Source organism: Narcine bancroftii, chromosome 4 (assembly GCF_036971445.1).
Source record: "Narcine bancroftii isolate sNarBan1 chromosome 4, sNarBan1.hap1, whole genome shotgun sequence".
Classification (NCBI taxonomy): domain Eukaryota; kingdom Metazoa; phylum Chordata; class Chondrichthyes; order Torpediniformes; family Narcinidae; genus Narcine; species Narcine bancroftii.
This window is the reverse complement of record NC_091472.1, coordinates 220,026,020-220,042,938: the sequence shown is the minus strand read 5'-3', so window position 1 is coordinate 220,042,938 and position 16,919 is coordinate 220,026,020. Positions and strand designations below refer to the sequence as shown.

At 39.6% G+C, this 16,919-nt stretch overlaps 1 protein-coding gene across 9 annotated transcripts in view; it reads left to right on the top strand.

The window, feature by feature from the left end:
• LOC138761596 (uncharacterized) overlaps positions 1-16,919 on the top strand; it is a 756,070-nt gene that overhangs the window by 452,399 nt on the left and 286,752 nt on the right. For all 9 annotated transcript variants that reach the window (XM_069933972.1, XM_069933971.1, XM_069933973.1 and 6 more), the window contains 2 exons: positions 3,976-4,054; positions 16,219-16,377. In XM_069933972.1, the coding sequence (XP_069790073.1) occupies positions 3,976-4,054; positions 16,219-16,377 (238 nt within the window). The remainder of the gene's footprint in view (positions 1-3,975; positions 4,055-16,218; positions 16,378-16,919) is intronic.

The window sequence follows — 16,919 nt, the reverse complement described above, 5'->3', positions numbered from 1 at the left end:
TTGAGAAGCAAGGGAAGTTATCTAAGGATGCCTTGAAAAAGCATATGTAAGCTTATGGCAACTCAACATCAGTCATTTCTCTCTCCAACGTTCAGTACAACATCCTTTTGTTATTCAGTTGGGGGAACTGAATTTGGACATTGAGCGTTGTGATTAGATTCTGTGGACTGTGTTTTCGAACTGACTTACTAGATTGACTGACCAGTGTTTTTTGGGGATTTTTCTCTTTTTGAATATTAGGCACAGACTATAATGGTCTGGGTTTATTTTTACATACACACTGTTTATGAAGATACAATATCTGAATATTTGTTATAGGATACTTATAGTGGGGTTAATCGGATTAAGATGTTATCTTGTTAATATTAATAAATTTAGAGTTAAAATTTAACCTTTTTGAATTGAGTTTTTTGTTGCTGGTTTGAGGCAACAAAGGTGAATTCATTGTTACACAGTGACTCTGAAGGGACCCCCTTTTGCTTCTCTTTCTTTTTACTGTAAGATGTGCTGGGCAACACTAATGGGAGTAGGCAATTTTGACCAATACAGGTACAATACAACTCTGATTATCCAAAATGGTGGGGACTGGGCCTATTTCAGATAAACATTTTTTTTGGAGAACTGCTCATTTTTTAAAAACAGCCCAGTAGCAACAGCAAATCACTTGTAACAGTGTTTAAACAACAATAAACAACAAGGTAAGGCTTTTTAAGCATTAAAATAATGTTTAATTCTCACCAAAAATAATGCTGGCCACTGCTGATCACTGACACTTCCCCACCAAGGGCCCGCTGATGCCGGAAGCCCGAGGGTCCCATTCCTGCCAGGGAGCTTGAGGTATCCCCTGCCGCCAGGAGCCCGTGGTCTGCTGCTGCTGGGAACCTAGGGTCCACTGCTGTCGTTACCGGGAGCCCAATAACCCCAGTCAGTTCAGCTCCAAAAAAGTTTGGATAAATGAGGATTTCTGATTTATTTCAGAAATCTTCATTTCAAAGAATGAGGGTTTTGGAGATTCTGATTTTCAATAATCGGAGTTGTACTGTATTACATGTTCTGTTCTATTACATGACAATAAAGGAATCTTGAAAAAAAAACTTCATTCTACAGGGAACTTAATTATCACAACAGTTAAGCAGTCAAGCAAAATCTGTCAAAATTACCATATGTTTTCTCACACACAGTGTGCAATGTACACTTTGTGTTTCTAAAGGGATGCTCATTTGCTTCTCTTTCTCTTATAGTAAGGGGCATCAGGCCAATGTTTATGGCAACTCCTTGTTTGCCTTATGGCAGACAAAAGTTGAACATTATCATGTATATTACATTTTTAATGTATTATCAAATAACAATAAAATAAATCTTTGAACCTTTGATAGGCACCAAAATTCTAACTTGCTGAAGCCGACAAATATGTCATTTAAAAAAAAGCAATACCTGTACTAAAACGCTAGATAGGTGATAAATATTGATAATTACCATAGTGCGAGAAGAAAAAAATTGATGGTACAGTACTATAAACAATCTTTTTGTGGAGTCAGAACAATCTCAAAGCCAAGATTAGATGTGAAAAAAAGTTGTAAGGTCTGAGGGAAAAAGTTGTTTAATATGATTTGAACTATTATCACATACCGGTCTCATGTGCTGACCGATTGCACCACGGTCTGGTATGGGGACACCAATAGCCCTGAGCGTAATGTCCTCCAAAAGGTAGTGGACACAGCCTGAGACATCACAGGTAAAACCCTCCCCACTATTGAGTACATCTACAGGGAGCACTGCCATCAGAGAGCAGCAGCAATCATCAAATACCCTCAGAAGCCAGCACAAGCTCTGTTCTCACTGCTGCCATCAGGGTAGAGGTTCAATTGCCATAAGACTTATACCACCAGGTTCAGGAACAACTGCTACCCCTCCACCATCAGACTCCTCAACAAAAAACTCAATCTGGGACTCATTTAAGGACTCTTACTTGTGCCCTTTATTGATTTTCTATTTTATTCTCTCGGATTTGCAAAATTTGTTTACATTTGTCATCTGTTTACAGTTCTTTGTTTACATCTTTACACTATGTACAGTTTTATTTTGCACTACTACTAAGTCATAATTCTTGTGCACCCACAGGAAAAAGAATCTCAGGGTTGTATGTGATGTCATGTATGTACTCTGAAAATATATCTGAAATTTGAAAAAATAAAGCGGAAATCTGATATCAGATCCCAAATGAACCCCAAAAGAGTAAAATTATGTTGCTTTTGCTCTTTACTAACTGACCTCTCTCTCTGTAATTCTGCACTTTTGTATTTTGTTCTGTTCTATATATGATCCAAACCCTGAGATCTGTCTTGTGACTTTATATAGCCAATTGAAAACAGATGCGTACATTTTAAAAAACAATTAAATCTGTGCAAATTTTTAGTGGCCTACTTGGCAATTATAGAGATGTTGATGAATTCACACATCAGACTTCTGTTTCGGCAGCTTTAAAACATCACAATGATGAGGTGGAAAGGCTGGTTATTCCTTTTCCAGGCTCAGTGGTATTTGTACCAATTATAATAACATAAATATTCCTGGAACAGCTTCATAAACCACTGGAGCTTCCAGATTAATTGGGCAACGCTGATTTTTTTTGTTACATTTTTGCATATTGTTTCACACATAAAAAGAAGTCCATTTGGCTCATTGAGTCTCTGCTGTCTCTCAGAGCAAACCAACTGTACTACTGATTTTCCAACACATCTTTGTGGCATGGAAGGAAATTAGAGACCCTAAAGTAACATAAAAACCTAAGAAACAAGAGCAGGAGTAGACCATCAGGCTTCCTCTGCCATTCAATGACTGATCAGGATGCTATTCTTCAATCTCACAGCTTTTGATACTCCTCCACCTCCTTCTTGATGGTAGAGGGTTAAAGTTACCATGCGCTGGATGGATAGGTTGTCCATTATATGCAGGCCAAGGAACTTTGTACTCTCCACTCTCCACAACGGAACAGTTGATGTGCAGTTTTGAGCTTCATCCTCCTGAAGTCCACAATCATCTCCTCTGCCTTGTGCATGTCCTCAATAATTCTTTGGGCCCTCTTTAAGCAACACTCCTAGTAAATCTCATCAATAGAGGAAAGGGAGACTCCAGTGACCTTCTTGGCCATGTCCTCAATCTATTCACCCTTATCTTGAGGACATTGGAGCTGAGTGGCAACATTAACTTCTGCAGTACTTTCTCGCTTATCTTAATTGTCCAAACTATGTTAGCATGAGAGCATGAGACTAAACTATCCATTTACTAAATTTTAAGTATAAATTATGTATTAATCTTGAATAAGGTATGTTCAGCAGCAAACCTTGGATGTCTCACAATGTTAAATTTTGCCTCTTTCAATCCATGTTGATTCAAGTTAAAAAGCAACATCTATTTTCTGTTTACTTCTACATTTCTGTGGCCTGTCCCTTTCAATGATAGGTTATAATATGATAATATAAAGAAATTCTTTATGAACTTTTGAGATGGAAAATCAGAATGCTATGAAAAGGGCTATTTTTAAAATCAAAGTTGACATTTTTAGAATATGCACAATTGTGTATAGGGCACCACGGTCAGCTTAACGATTAGCTCAATGCTATGACAACTCCAGTGACATGGGTTCAAGTCCGGCGCTGTTTCTAAGGAGTTTGAACATTCTCCCCATGTCTGTGTAGGATTCCTCTGGGTGCTCCGTTTACCTCCCACCCTCCAAAAACGTACGGGGTTTAAAGGTCCATTGGTGTATTTAGGCAGTACAAATATGTGGGCCAGAAGGGTTTGTTACCATGCTGCACATCTAAATTTAAAATGTAAATTTTAAAAGGAATAATATGTAGTGTAAGACCAAATATTCTTTAAAGTGAAGGATGAAAAATGTGTCTTATTTGAATTTATTATTCTCTAACTATTTTCTTATCGGTATTGATAAAAGATTTACACGTGGTCTTACAGGACTGAATCAGTGGATAATGTCTTCATCAAAGAAGAGGAATTCCAGACAGCAGAAAAAACCTCAAGTGACCTAACAAAGGTAAGAGCATTTAGAGGTATACGGGGATATGTGGTTCTGAGGTATTCAGGTGTAGTAGAATAAGATTTATATTTTCTGAGCCCGAGATTTTAATAAATATGTCAATAATATTTAATTAGTTATCATCTGGGTAATTGAAAATCTTTTCACAATTGAAAACATTAAAAAGCTCTGTTTTTTGCCATGATCCTGTCGACTCCTAATATCAGCTCCCATCATTATTGAAAGGTTCATTTAACATTAGCTGTGGTTATAATTGTCAATTCTAAATTTCAGAGTGAAGAACCAATGTACCAAACTTTTTGTGCAACTTTTATTCTCTCCCAATTTTTCTCTTAAAACATTACCCATGGCATTGCCCTGTTTTTTTTTGTGCATCTTTTGGAGAGAGCAGAGGAGGGATCCATCACTCTCTATGTTCGAGTGAGTGATTTCAGTGAGATAATGGCAATTACGGATTTTTTTTCCCTGTTAAATGTTTTAGTTTGTACTCATTTTGATTAAATAACTTCATCATCTCTCCAAGAAAATAAATTAATTGGAGGTTCCTAGATATCTATTCGTACTTGATTACTTTGTGTGCAAAATTTCTTCATTGGTCTAAAAGTATGGATAAATACATGTAAATCAAACTATTGCAGATTTCAAAATCTGAAATAAAACTGGGAAATGCTGAAAACCATCATCAGGTCAGGCAGCACTGATGGAAAAAGAAACAGTTAATTTTTCAGATCAAATACTCTTAAACAGAGCTATTGAAATACATGTCTGCCACAATCTACGTAACTGCTGAGGGGATGAATAGTTTACTCTTCTATTCAATGCAAGTTCTGATTCTCTGTGATAGTTTGAACAAACTAAGTATATCTTAACTAAAATGCATTTTATCAATATTCTGAAATTTAAATTGGAATCATCGACCTGATTAAAGAGTATGAAAAGGAGCCCTGATTACTGTTCAGACTTGCCTTTCATCAGTTTGTTGGACTCTGTTCAGTTTCAGTTCAAGTTTATTTATCATCCAATTGTATCAGTACAACTCGACGATACAGCGTTCTTTGGTTCACAGTGCAAAACAGTGCAAAAGTACATACAGATTTTACACACATACAGACAAGAGTGAAACATGAAAATCTGCAGGAATTGTGATTGTAGAAAAAACACACAAAATGTTGGAGGAACTCAGTTAGTCCCAACTTTCCTTCCAAGTAAAGCAACATTTTCCTTGTGATTTTGCAGGGGTCATATACTGGATCTGGTGATCCTGTTGTGGTCTCTTCTACATCGGAGAGACTGGACACAGACTGGAGGTCACTTTGTTGAACACCTCGGCTCTGTCCACCGCAATAGTATGGATCTTCCAGTGGCCACCCATTTTAATTCCCGATCCCATTCCCTGGCTGACTTGTCTGACCATGGTCTCATTCACTACCAGACTGAGACCACCCACAAATTGGAGGAACAACACCTCATCTTCCGACTGGCACCCTTCAACAGGATGGCATTAATACCGATTTCACTGGTTTTAACCCCCTCCCCTTCATTTCTTCCCCCAACACCTTCCCCTAGATCTGACTCTTCCTTCCAACTCCATTTGCACAAACATGATTAATTCTTATCTCATTTCTTATCTTATCCATTTGACACCCTTGGTTGATCTGGATTCCTCCCCAGCCAACATTGTCTGAATTCTGAGACTTTCTGAGATTTCCAGCTTCTGCCTCATACTGCTAATCCCTTGAAGAAGGGCTCAGGTCTGAAACATTGGTAATATATCTTTGTCTCCTATGGGCACTCAAAACACCGGCTGAGTTCCTCCAGCATTTTGGTGTGTCTTTACACATACAGACAAGTACAGCACATATATATATATACATATATTTAAAATAAATATTATTAATAAATAGTGGCATCTCAGAGAGTAGTTTTGGCAGTTCATCGGTCATTCAGCAGTCACATTACCCATGGGAAGATGCTGTTTCTCAGCCTGACTCTGATACTTCTGAACCTCTTTCCTGACAGGAAGATGCTGCTTGTGGAGTAGTGAGAGTCGTCATTGATTTTACAAACCCTCTTTAAACACTGATCCCAGTAAATCACATCGATGGGGGGAGGGAGACCTCAGTGATCCTCTCTGTTGTTTCCATGGTCCTGTGGATTTACCTCTGAACCAGTGCGCTACAGCAACCATACCACACTGTGATGTAGCTGGTCAGGACGCTCTCAATATGAGCTTCTATAGAAAGTTGATAGAATGGTGGCTGATAGACTTGTCTGCCTCAGCCTTCTAAGGAAGTGCATTTGCTGTTCCACCTTCTTGACAAGTGAGGGATGTTGTGTTTCCAGAATAGGTCCCTCTTCAGTAGACTCTGAGGAACTTGGTGCTCTTCACTGTCTCAAATACTGAGCTTTAATGTGTAGTGGAGAGCACCATTGGTCATTCTTGGTCTTCCTGAAGTTTACAATAATCACCTTTGTCTTGTCCATGTTGAAACATCATTTCAGGAGATTTTCCACCTCTTTTCTGTTGTGGCACTTCCTGAATTTGTGTGAAACATTGGTATTGAGTTTTGTTTATATCTGCCTCCAGTCAGCTCATTTGGGATTAACAATTAACAGCTGAGATCAGATGTGCCTGGAACTGGATGGTTTGTCACTCTCATGGTTTTATTATTTGTTTGCAGTATAACTGAACAGTTTAGATGTATACATCGAATCAAATTATCAGCAAATCTGTTTGCAGGTTTAAAGTAAAACTCTTAGGTATTGTCAATAAACCAAAATAGTGCAATGAATAATTGAAATGTTATGCATGAATCGTGGTTCAAATTTCAATATGTTTCACAAATGATTATTATTAATATTATGCACCACTCTGAATAATTTAAGTGTTCCTGCATGACTTCCAGTTTACAGCAATGGAATTACTTCCTGATAATTTAAAATCAGAATTTAAAATTCTATGAGGATAAATAGGCAACTTAGCAATGTTCTTGCTTTATGCTCACATATTGCTATCTTGTTATAACTTTCCATTACAAATTTGAGACTGCTGTAGATTTTTTATATATTCATGGCACAGGGCATGTGAAGTTTGCACCTCTTTCATTCTTAAGTTAGATTGTACTACCCAGGTTGTAATAATGCACCTCACTTGTTGTACTAATGATTACGAAACAGTGCTTTGCGTCCAAGAGGTCTGTTGATGTCCTTCTGCTGAGCTCATTCAAAACAATAGATTACTTGATACCATGGCCAGATGGGGATAGCACAGGATAATGTTATTGAGTTCGAAGATCAACCATGACTTTGCTAAATTGTGGAGTAGTTTCAAAAGATAGTGGCCCACTTATGCTCCTATTTCTTACATTATTATGTACCTAATCACCTGAACATTGAGGGAATCACAACTCCTTCTATTGATGAATAGATACGATTTATTAAGAGGATAATGCCATCAAGTTGACCTTACAATAGGATCTCAATTAACTTGGAAAATAGGCCAAAGAATGGTCAATTAAATATATCCCGTACAAATGTGAGGTGAAGTACTTTGACAGGTTAAACCAAGGCAGGGTTTGCTCAGTAAATGGGAGAACCCTTTGGGGGTACAGGTATATAGAGGGCAAGGAGGTGAAGAAGGTGTCAGGGCATTGAGTACAGGAGCTGAGTTATAGGGGAAGGTTAGGGAAATCTAAAGCTAAAGCACATAAAAGGAGAGGGGGCCTTTCTCACACAGTGGTCATGAAACGAGCTGTCAGAGGAAGTGGTAGAGGTGGATAGAATTGTAAAGCTTAAAAGACACAAGACAGAAACAAGATAGGAAAGCTTTAGAGGAAAATAGATCTAATGCTGGCAAATCGGACCAGCTTGATAGACAATATGGTCGTCATAGATGTTGGGCTGAAGAGCCTGTTTCTGTGCTGTAAAACACCAATTATCATGATTTTGAGTCAAGACACTGAATGGCTACAATGGCTGCCTTTAAACTGTGCATCCATGTTCTGATTACTACATGACTAATGATTGGATGCTGAAATGTAACAACGAGATAGACAACAGACTCGCCAAGGTAAATAGCGCCTTTGGAAGACTACACAAAAGAGTCTGGAAAAACAACCAACTGAAAAACCTCACAAAGATTAGCGTATACAGAGCCGTTGTCATACCCACACTCCTGTTCAGCTCCGAATCATGGGTCCTTTACCGGCATCACCTATGGCTCCTAGAACGCTTCCATCAGCGTTGTCTCCGCTCCATCCTCAACATTCATTGGAGCGACTTCATCTCCAACGTCGAAATACTTGAGATGGCAGAGGCCGACAGCATCGAATCTACGCTGCTGAAGATCCAACTGCACTGGGTAGGTCACTTCTCCAGAATAGAGGACCATCGCCTTCCCAAGATTGTGTTAAATGGCGAGCTCTCCACTGGCCACCGTGACAGAGGTGCACCAAAGAAGAGGTACAAGGACTGCCTAAAGAAATCTCTTGGTGCCTGCCACATTGACCACCGCCAGTGGGCTGATATTGCCTCAAACCGTGCATCTTGGCACCTCACAGTTCGGCGGGCAGCAACCTCCTTTGAAGAAGACCGCAAAGCCCACCTCACTGACAAAAGACAAAGGAGGGAAAACCCAACACCCAACCCCAACCAACCAATTTTCCCTTGCAACCGCTGCAACTGTGTCTGCCTGTCCCGCATCGGACTTGTCAGCCACAAACGAGCCTGCAGCTGATGTGGATTTTACCCCTCCATAAATCTTCGTCTGCGAAGCCAAGCCAAAGAGAAGAAAGAAATGTAATCTTTATTTGGAGGGACCTCATGTGTAGCAGGCACAGCGTGAAACAGTGTATCAGCTTTCAAAGAATGGAGCAACCCAATTTCTGAGCTATCCTGTTGCATTCCAAATTCATTGAGTCTAGAATGACCAATATCCATGGAAAAATCAGCAATCTATTCTCTATCTATCACAACCAAAGAGGGAAATATATTGTGTTTACTTTTGTTATGTATCAGACCAGCAACAATAGAAATTCACCAAGACAATGGTAAACAATCATTTTTAATAATTATTATTAATAATATTGTGGCGGCCATGTAGCGGGCTGAGCGGGCGCACAGCATGGCAATGCGAACTGTTGCCGGTCCGGTTCTGCGGGTGTGCAGAACCACAATACGGGTGCTGCATATGATGTAGCAGCTGTGTAGCAGGCCGAGTGGGTGCACAGCACAGCAATACAAACTGTTGTCGGCATGGTTCTGCAGGCATGCAGAACCCTAATATAGACGTCTGCCTACTCACCTAATGGACCGCATGCGAGGGATACTGAGTACCGAGAAACGGCACATTGATCTGTTGAGTCTCCTACCAGAAGGTGCGGGACACTTACAAGGCTAAATTTAAACCTGCCGGTCCCGTGGATTGGCAGCAATCTCATAGTGACATCCCACCTTGTCCCGTGGAGTCCAGGACACACAGTATATAAAAGAAGCCTGTCAACCTGAATAAATCAGTCTTGAGCTGACTACTCTGGTGTGTGTATGTTTGTATTTCTTTAGTAGCTCTACCGTAGTAGCCGCTACAATATAACATTTCATACTTAACTCTAAACTCTAACATAACCCCACTATGCACAAATATGTGTGTGTGTGTGTGTGTGTGTGTGTGTGTGTGTGTGTGTGTGTGTGTGTGTGTAAGTGTGTGTGAGTGTGTGAGAGATTGAATATCTGTGTGCATGCAAGGGTGTGTGAGAGGGTGACTGTGTATATGGGTGTTTGTGTGGGTGTGTGTGTGGGTGTGGGAGTGAGATGAGTCTTTGTGTGAGAGGTTGACTCTGTGTGTGTGTGTGTGTGTGTGTGTGTGTGTGTGTGTGTGTGTGTGTGTGTGTGTGTGTGTGTGTGTGTGTGTGAGTGTAGCAGGTCCCAAAACCATTACAGTTTAGGCATGACTGCAAAAAGAATCAATTTTTAAAGTTCAGTCAGTTTTGTGTCGAAACTCAGATTCTTTAAATTGTTGTTCAGAAGTAATTATGGAGTAGGTGTGAAGCCTCAGACTTTGCAAAACTCATGAAATTCTTGTAGAGTTGTTTTGAGAGAATTGTTTCTTCATAAGAATGATTTTCCTCTTGCATAGAAGTTACTGTATCTGTCTTTCACACGAGATTTCACAAACTCAGGAATGAGTCTGATGAAGTAACCACCACAATGATTATAATCCAGAAACAAGAATGAACTTGCTTTTTTTTTAAAACTCAGAATTAGGTCAGTCACAAGTGGCTATTTAAAATGCCACCGCAGCACTGCTCCATCTCTCGGTGAAGAGAAGCAGCAAAGTGGCCATCCTTTCGAAAGCCACTGCAATACTGTGTTACAAGAGTTCTTTCCTCACAGAATGTTACTGCATTTCTGACTTCAGATGTTTCATGGTGCAATATTAAAAAGCAGCTTTTCAAATGTCATTAATTACTTGACATGACCTCATTGCTGTCTTTGAAGTTTCTTCCAACCACCAAAATTATAATTCAAAAGAAAATGACTCCTCTCTGTCTGCTGGCCACTGAATCAAATGTTCTCTTTGTGCACACAGGTACTTCTCCTTAGCAAACACTCCTGGTTTTAAGGCTGTTTACCCAGCTTCAATGGTTTAGCAGACATTTCGACTTTTAAAATGGTTTCTGTGTGTAAGGGTCTGCAGAGTCTGTGTCCCTGTCCACCCAGAATATCCCTTAACTGAGAAATATATATATAACTAAAGATTAATAACATAATTCCATCACACTCTAATAATCAAAATTCCATGAGAGAAGAGATTCATTACTTTTTCAAATTAAACCTTTGTCTCCATGTTATTGCAACACTCTGCTTCTAAACCATTGTTATATTTTTGTAACTCATTGCCCATACATTCAGTGCAGTTGAGCAAACTGGGTTTGAAATTCACTTAGATTTTAGTTCATTGTTAATCTATTGATGACTTGTAAATTAGTCTCAAAATTGATGGCTTGTTAGTGGAGAATGATGGCTTGTATAATAGCAGGAAAGGTCTGCAGTTTTTTGTTAACAAGCAACAATTATGGAACTTTTTAATGTTCTGATAACAAAAGCAGGGAAAAGATTCTGGACATTTGCTGAAAATATCATTTCAGGGATTATTTTTTTCAAGCAGCTAAAATTCATACAAAATGCATCAATTTAGCAAGTAGTCCATTTTATGTCAGGCTGATTAAATATGCATAAGCACTCAATGTTATTCAGTGTTCCGGTACTTTAATACTGTGAAAGCCTGAGCATCCAAGTATTTTAAAATTGCAGTAGCTTATGTTTTAGGAATCTAAAATAGTTCAAAATCTACACAAGCCTTATCTTAAATTGATGTACAAAATATTTATATTTGCCCCATTTTAGATCATTCATCTGGAAAAACACTCCAGTTCCACTTTGCACCTTTAACTTTGAGTCACTATAAACAGTCAGAGATTTTGTGAATAGTGTTTTCTGGAAACCTAGTCTGTTTATTACACACTATTTGCATGAAGACTAATGACTTAATTAACCCTAAACTGTTTTTTAAAAAAGTTTGATTCTCAACCAAATCTCTCACAACTTTCTAAATTTAGTTTTTCCATTCTCTTTCAAATCTCCTCCACTATCTCCATAATCTTCCATACACTCCTCCACAATCTCCATCAGTATTGGAGCATCACAGGGCTGTGTTCTTAGCCCCCTTACACCTTCGATTGTGTGGCTCGGTACAATAACATCATCGACAAATTTTACAATGATACCACGTTCGTGGGTTGTATAGAGGAAGGCAATAAGCGACCATACAGGATGGAGATTGAAAACTTGGCTGAATGATGCACCCACAACCACCTTGAACTGAATGTCTCCAAACTAAGGACCTGATTGTTGACTACAGGAAAAGAAAGCCAGAGGTATACAATCCAGTGATCTTTGGGAGATCAGAGGTGGAAAGTGTGAGCAAATTTAAGTTCCTTGGAGTCACTATCTTGGAAGATCTTTCCTTGTCCAAGACACCAATGGCATCATGAAGCAAGCATGTCAGCACTTCTACTTCCTCAGGAGTTTGTGAAGATTTGGTATGACACCAGATACACTGGAGGTGAGGTGGAAGTGTGATGACTGGCTGCATCACTGTCTAGTATGGGGACTCTAATGCTCCTGAGCGTAAAGCCCTGCAAAAGGTAGTGGACACAGCCTAGGACATCATAGGCAAAACTCTCCCCACTATTGAGCACATCTACAGGGAACATCAAAGACATCACCCAGCACACTCTTCGAGGGAAGCCTTTTTACTTCACTCAGTACATGCTCTGTTCTCGCTGCTGCTATCAGGAAAGAGGTCTAGGTGCCACAAGACTCTCACCACCAGTTTCAGGAACAGCTGCTACCCTTCCACTGTCAGACTCCTCAACAACAAACTCAATCAGAGACTCATTGAAGGACTCTTACTTATGGACTTTATTTATTTTGTTTTTTTATATTCTCTGTATTGCAGTCATTTTGTATACAGTTATCGGTTTACAGTTTTTTATTTGTTACCTGTATACATTGTGTACAATTTTTTTTTTGCACTACCAATTAGTGGTAATTCTGCTGCTCCCGCAGGAAAAAAAGAATCTCAGGGTTGTATGTGATGCCATGTATGTACTCTGACAATAAATCTGAAATCTGATATCTGGTCTTTATTGTATTATATATTGCATTGTCATTTTTTAACAGTTATATCTTAATTTTTTTTAATGTAATGATACAGCATAATTGAAGGCCCTTCTGGCCAGATGAAACTTGTTACACCTAATTCCACCCAATGAACCTCCCAACCCCATAGAATTTGGAGGGTAGGAGGAAACCAGAACACATGGAGAAAGCCCATGCAGATCATGGGGAGAACGTGCAAACTCCTTACAGACAATGGCAGTTTTGAACCTTGGTTGCTGGTTCTGTAATAGCGTTGACCTAATCACTGCACTAATGATGCCACCCTGAGGCACTTCCCTTGAGGTTAAATTGGAGTTTGACCAGTTTATCCTTGAATTCAAAAATATTGAAACTATTATGGTGTAATAATCTGCGCTTACCATGGATTGATACAACCTGTACTATGGAATTAATAATTATAATGATCAAATGTAATTATTTATAGGCAAATAACAAGGTCACAGGAACAACACTAAATATTATCCTCAATGCTTTGGAAAATAAACAATCATGTAGTCAATCTGCTTTGTTGGGGGTTTTTTGCTTCTTTTCCATCTTTCCTTTGAAACAATTCAGTATTTACATCACAACCAACCTGGATGCCAGTGAGCATAACATTGCCTACCATCAGTCACCAGTGGCACTGAAAATGATGTACAAGAAACACTGCAACTCCAATGCCCTGGCACAGTATGGGAGACCTGGAAGTTGTACAGAATGTAAATGCCAGCAGATTTTTTTCATGTCCTTAGGCATTGTTCTACTTCAACAGTAGGCATTAATTGTCTGACAGTGCACAAGATGTGAGCTCATCTGTAGTGTTCAGAGGATCACTCTGAAAGGAGTACGAATAGGATAGGGTTAGGGTTAGGTAGAAGTCATTGCAAAATGCATCAGCTCTGATACTACCTACCTTGGTAGTATCAGGCATGAGATGAAAATGATTCCCCTCCCCCCCATCCCACCTTCATTGTATTTATATAGGTAGGTGAAGTGGTAAAAGGCAGTTAATTCCTGTTTTTTAACGGCTGTGTAAAAGGGGATTTTATTTCCTCTCTCTTTCTCTCTCTATCCTCCCACCGACCCCCCATCTCTCTCTCTCTCTCTCTCTCTCTCTCTCTCTCTCTCTCTCTCTCTCTCTCTCTCTCTCTCTTTCTCATTCTCCCTCTCTCTCTCTTGGCCATTTCATGACAGGCCTCCGCCTGGACATGGGCTACAAGTGCGGATCAAAAAGTTAAAACTTACCTTTTCGAAAGCAGCCCTAAAAGGCTGCTCCTGCATTGCATTTATATTGAGCGGCACCTCATAGTGCCCACGGGATCTGATGGAGGCAGGGCAACTGGTGCTGTAGTGCCACCCATCATAAATACACAGCAGAGCAATAGCCATCTTCCCTACCCATAATCCCCCACGCAGCTGGAACCACTCTGTTTTTCCCAGAACAGTTCCAGCTGTGTGGGGGATTATGGGTAGGAAAGATGGCCATTGCTCTGCTGCATTTTGAACCGTAGAGAGCATCCCCAAAGGCTGAAGAGGCCCAGCGAGGAGATCACAGCCTGTCCCCCGATGGCTTCCGATTGCTCCTGCTGCCCCTCCTGCCCTGACGGCTCCCACTACCCCAACAGCCACCGCCCACCGCCCCTACCTTGAGGGGATCATGGAGGGAGAGGTGTGAGTGGGGAGATGGCATCATCAGCCCACCCCTAACCAGCTGCTTACAGCACCTGTACATTCAGGTCAGGCGACGGATTCGCCGATTATCCTTCCCCAAGAAGGGTTGAAATTGGCGCCTTGGAACTGGCCATGGCGCATTCAGAAAAGTATGTTTTTAGCCACAAGGGCAAAGAACCTCTGTCTTTTCAGATGGGTGCTTTCCCTGCTTGAAATCTCTACATTAGTAGATTATAAAGGATTGCTGAATTAAACAAGAGCATACGAGCATTCTAATTCATTGACTTCGGGCATTTGCTTTGGACTCCTCCATGTTCCATCTTCGCACTTCTTGGTTCAGTCTGAACAACCCGAGCTGCCTTTCATGATGGATCATTCACACTCCAATTAAGTGGGTTTTCTATGTCAAAAGCCTAGAGAGAGACCCTCTCTAAGTAATAAGAAAAAAAATCTACTATCTTTCTGTAGAATGCAAACCTTGGAATAACCCAGAGCTCATCAGAAAGAGAATTTTCCCAAACTTTTGGATTTAATAAAGGAAGGAATTTACTGATTTTTCCAGGTCAGTACAGCTAAATGCAATGAACAGATAGTGGTGAGCTCAACTACGTACCTTGGAGTTTCCAATCAAATTGAGAACCACTGAGGGATGGGAAAGAATGGGGAACAGTTTGAATGCATGTTGAATGGGAAGTCAGTCCAGAATCTTTCTCAACCTGAAATGTTAACTGACTATTTCCCTCCACAGATGCGGACCAGCAGCTCGTGCTTTGCTACTGTTGCACGTTCCAAGCACATTGTCAATTATTACATATACAGAAAATGGAAGAGAACACTCAAAAGTGAATGGGATAACATTTTAAGACATAGAGAAAATATCTTCTTGCAGGGATAGAATGGAAATTTGTACAGAGCAACAAATCTGTTGTGAATTAATGTAAAGCTTGCCTTCCACCTTGTATTTTCTTGCTGCCAACATAACTGCTCCTATCAATAGAATGATGGAGACCATCACTGCCTGATTCTGTCAAATCTGTACTTATCGCATTGGCTCCCAGCAGGTAGAACTGTTTTTAACATCTTCATCCTTGTTTTCAAACCCCTCCACAGGCTCACCAACCCTTAGCTCTGTAATATCCTACAGAGATATTGGTGTTCTTCTAGTTTAAGTGCTTTCACATCCTCAAGTTTTAAACTGTTTTCCAAGGAAAAGTTATTGAAATCCTAAGCTTTGAAATATTCTTGTAAGGTTTTCCATCCTTACACTTCTCTCTCTTCCTATAAAGGTTATTGTTTTGCCCAATCTGTCCTTTTTATGTAGCAATTTGATTTCATATGCAACCCTGAAACTGGGACATTTATTATATTAAAAATTCTACATTAATGCAAGTTGTTTGATTTCTAGAAATAGTGTCTGCATATTCTTTGGTGTTAAACAGAAAAGCCAGGAGATTTGAGCCACCTTAAAATGTATTAGATTTGACTTTTTACCTGCACCCAAGTTCATGCATTTTTCCTATTCTCCTCTATCAACAGCTGCTGCCAACCCTGCAGATTATCTCAGTATTCTGTGTTTATTTTAATGTAACCAATCCAATGAATTTATATATGGTATGCTTTATTTTATTTCTCAATCATTTTCAGCAATTTATTAACAGACACAGTTAAAGCTCCCTACAATAGGATTTTGATTGGTATCAGAAGATTGCAGTATTAAGGAACGCAAAAAATATATGTACATTTGTTAATGATCTGATTTGTCCCTGTAGCTTGTGGTCATTGAATCATTAGGAGGAACTCGTTATGAAAGACTAATGAAACATCTCGACAAGCAGTTCTATCAGGAAGAAAGAAATTATGGAACCACCACCACAGAAAGTAAGATGCTTACCGAATGTCCACTGTTGGTTGGAAACAAGCAACAAGCAGTAAGAACATACTATATTTTTTTCTTCATATGCAATGTTTTCTGTTCACCTTATGCTGTTCTCTGCCTTCACCCTCTTCTGAGTCTTTCCATGCAAGCTACTGTTACCAACAGAATGTAGCTAAGAAGCCAGACTGCTTCATAGAAGTAAAGCCACTTTAAGATTAGCTCACAGACCCTTGAATGACCCTTTGTTTAAATGGGTCCAAACGAAGAAACTAATTGTTCAGCGTCCTCACTTAGTGGATAAGCTAAAATTAGGATATCAACCTTGTTTCCACAAGGTCATAAATGTTAAAACAAATGATTTCCTACGATACACTCTGAACTAAGTTTCTATTCTGGTGCACAAGTTGGAGATTTCTAATAATATGATCTCTCCTAAATGAACTTATATAATCTTCGCAAAAGTTTGAGTGCCACAGCCCAGGGTGCACCATACACAGTCTTCTGAAAAATTAGCTAAAGCTGATAACAAGTTGCAACAAAAGCTAATGGTTCTGTTAGCATCACTGAATAACCTCTGTCCTTCAGCATTTTCAC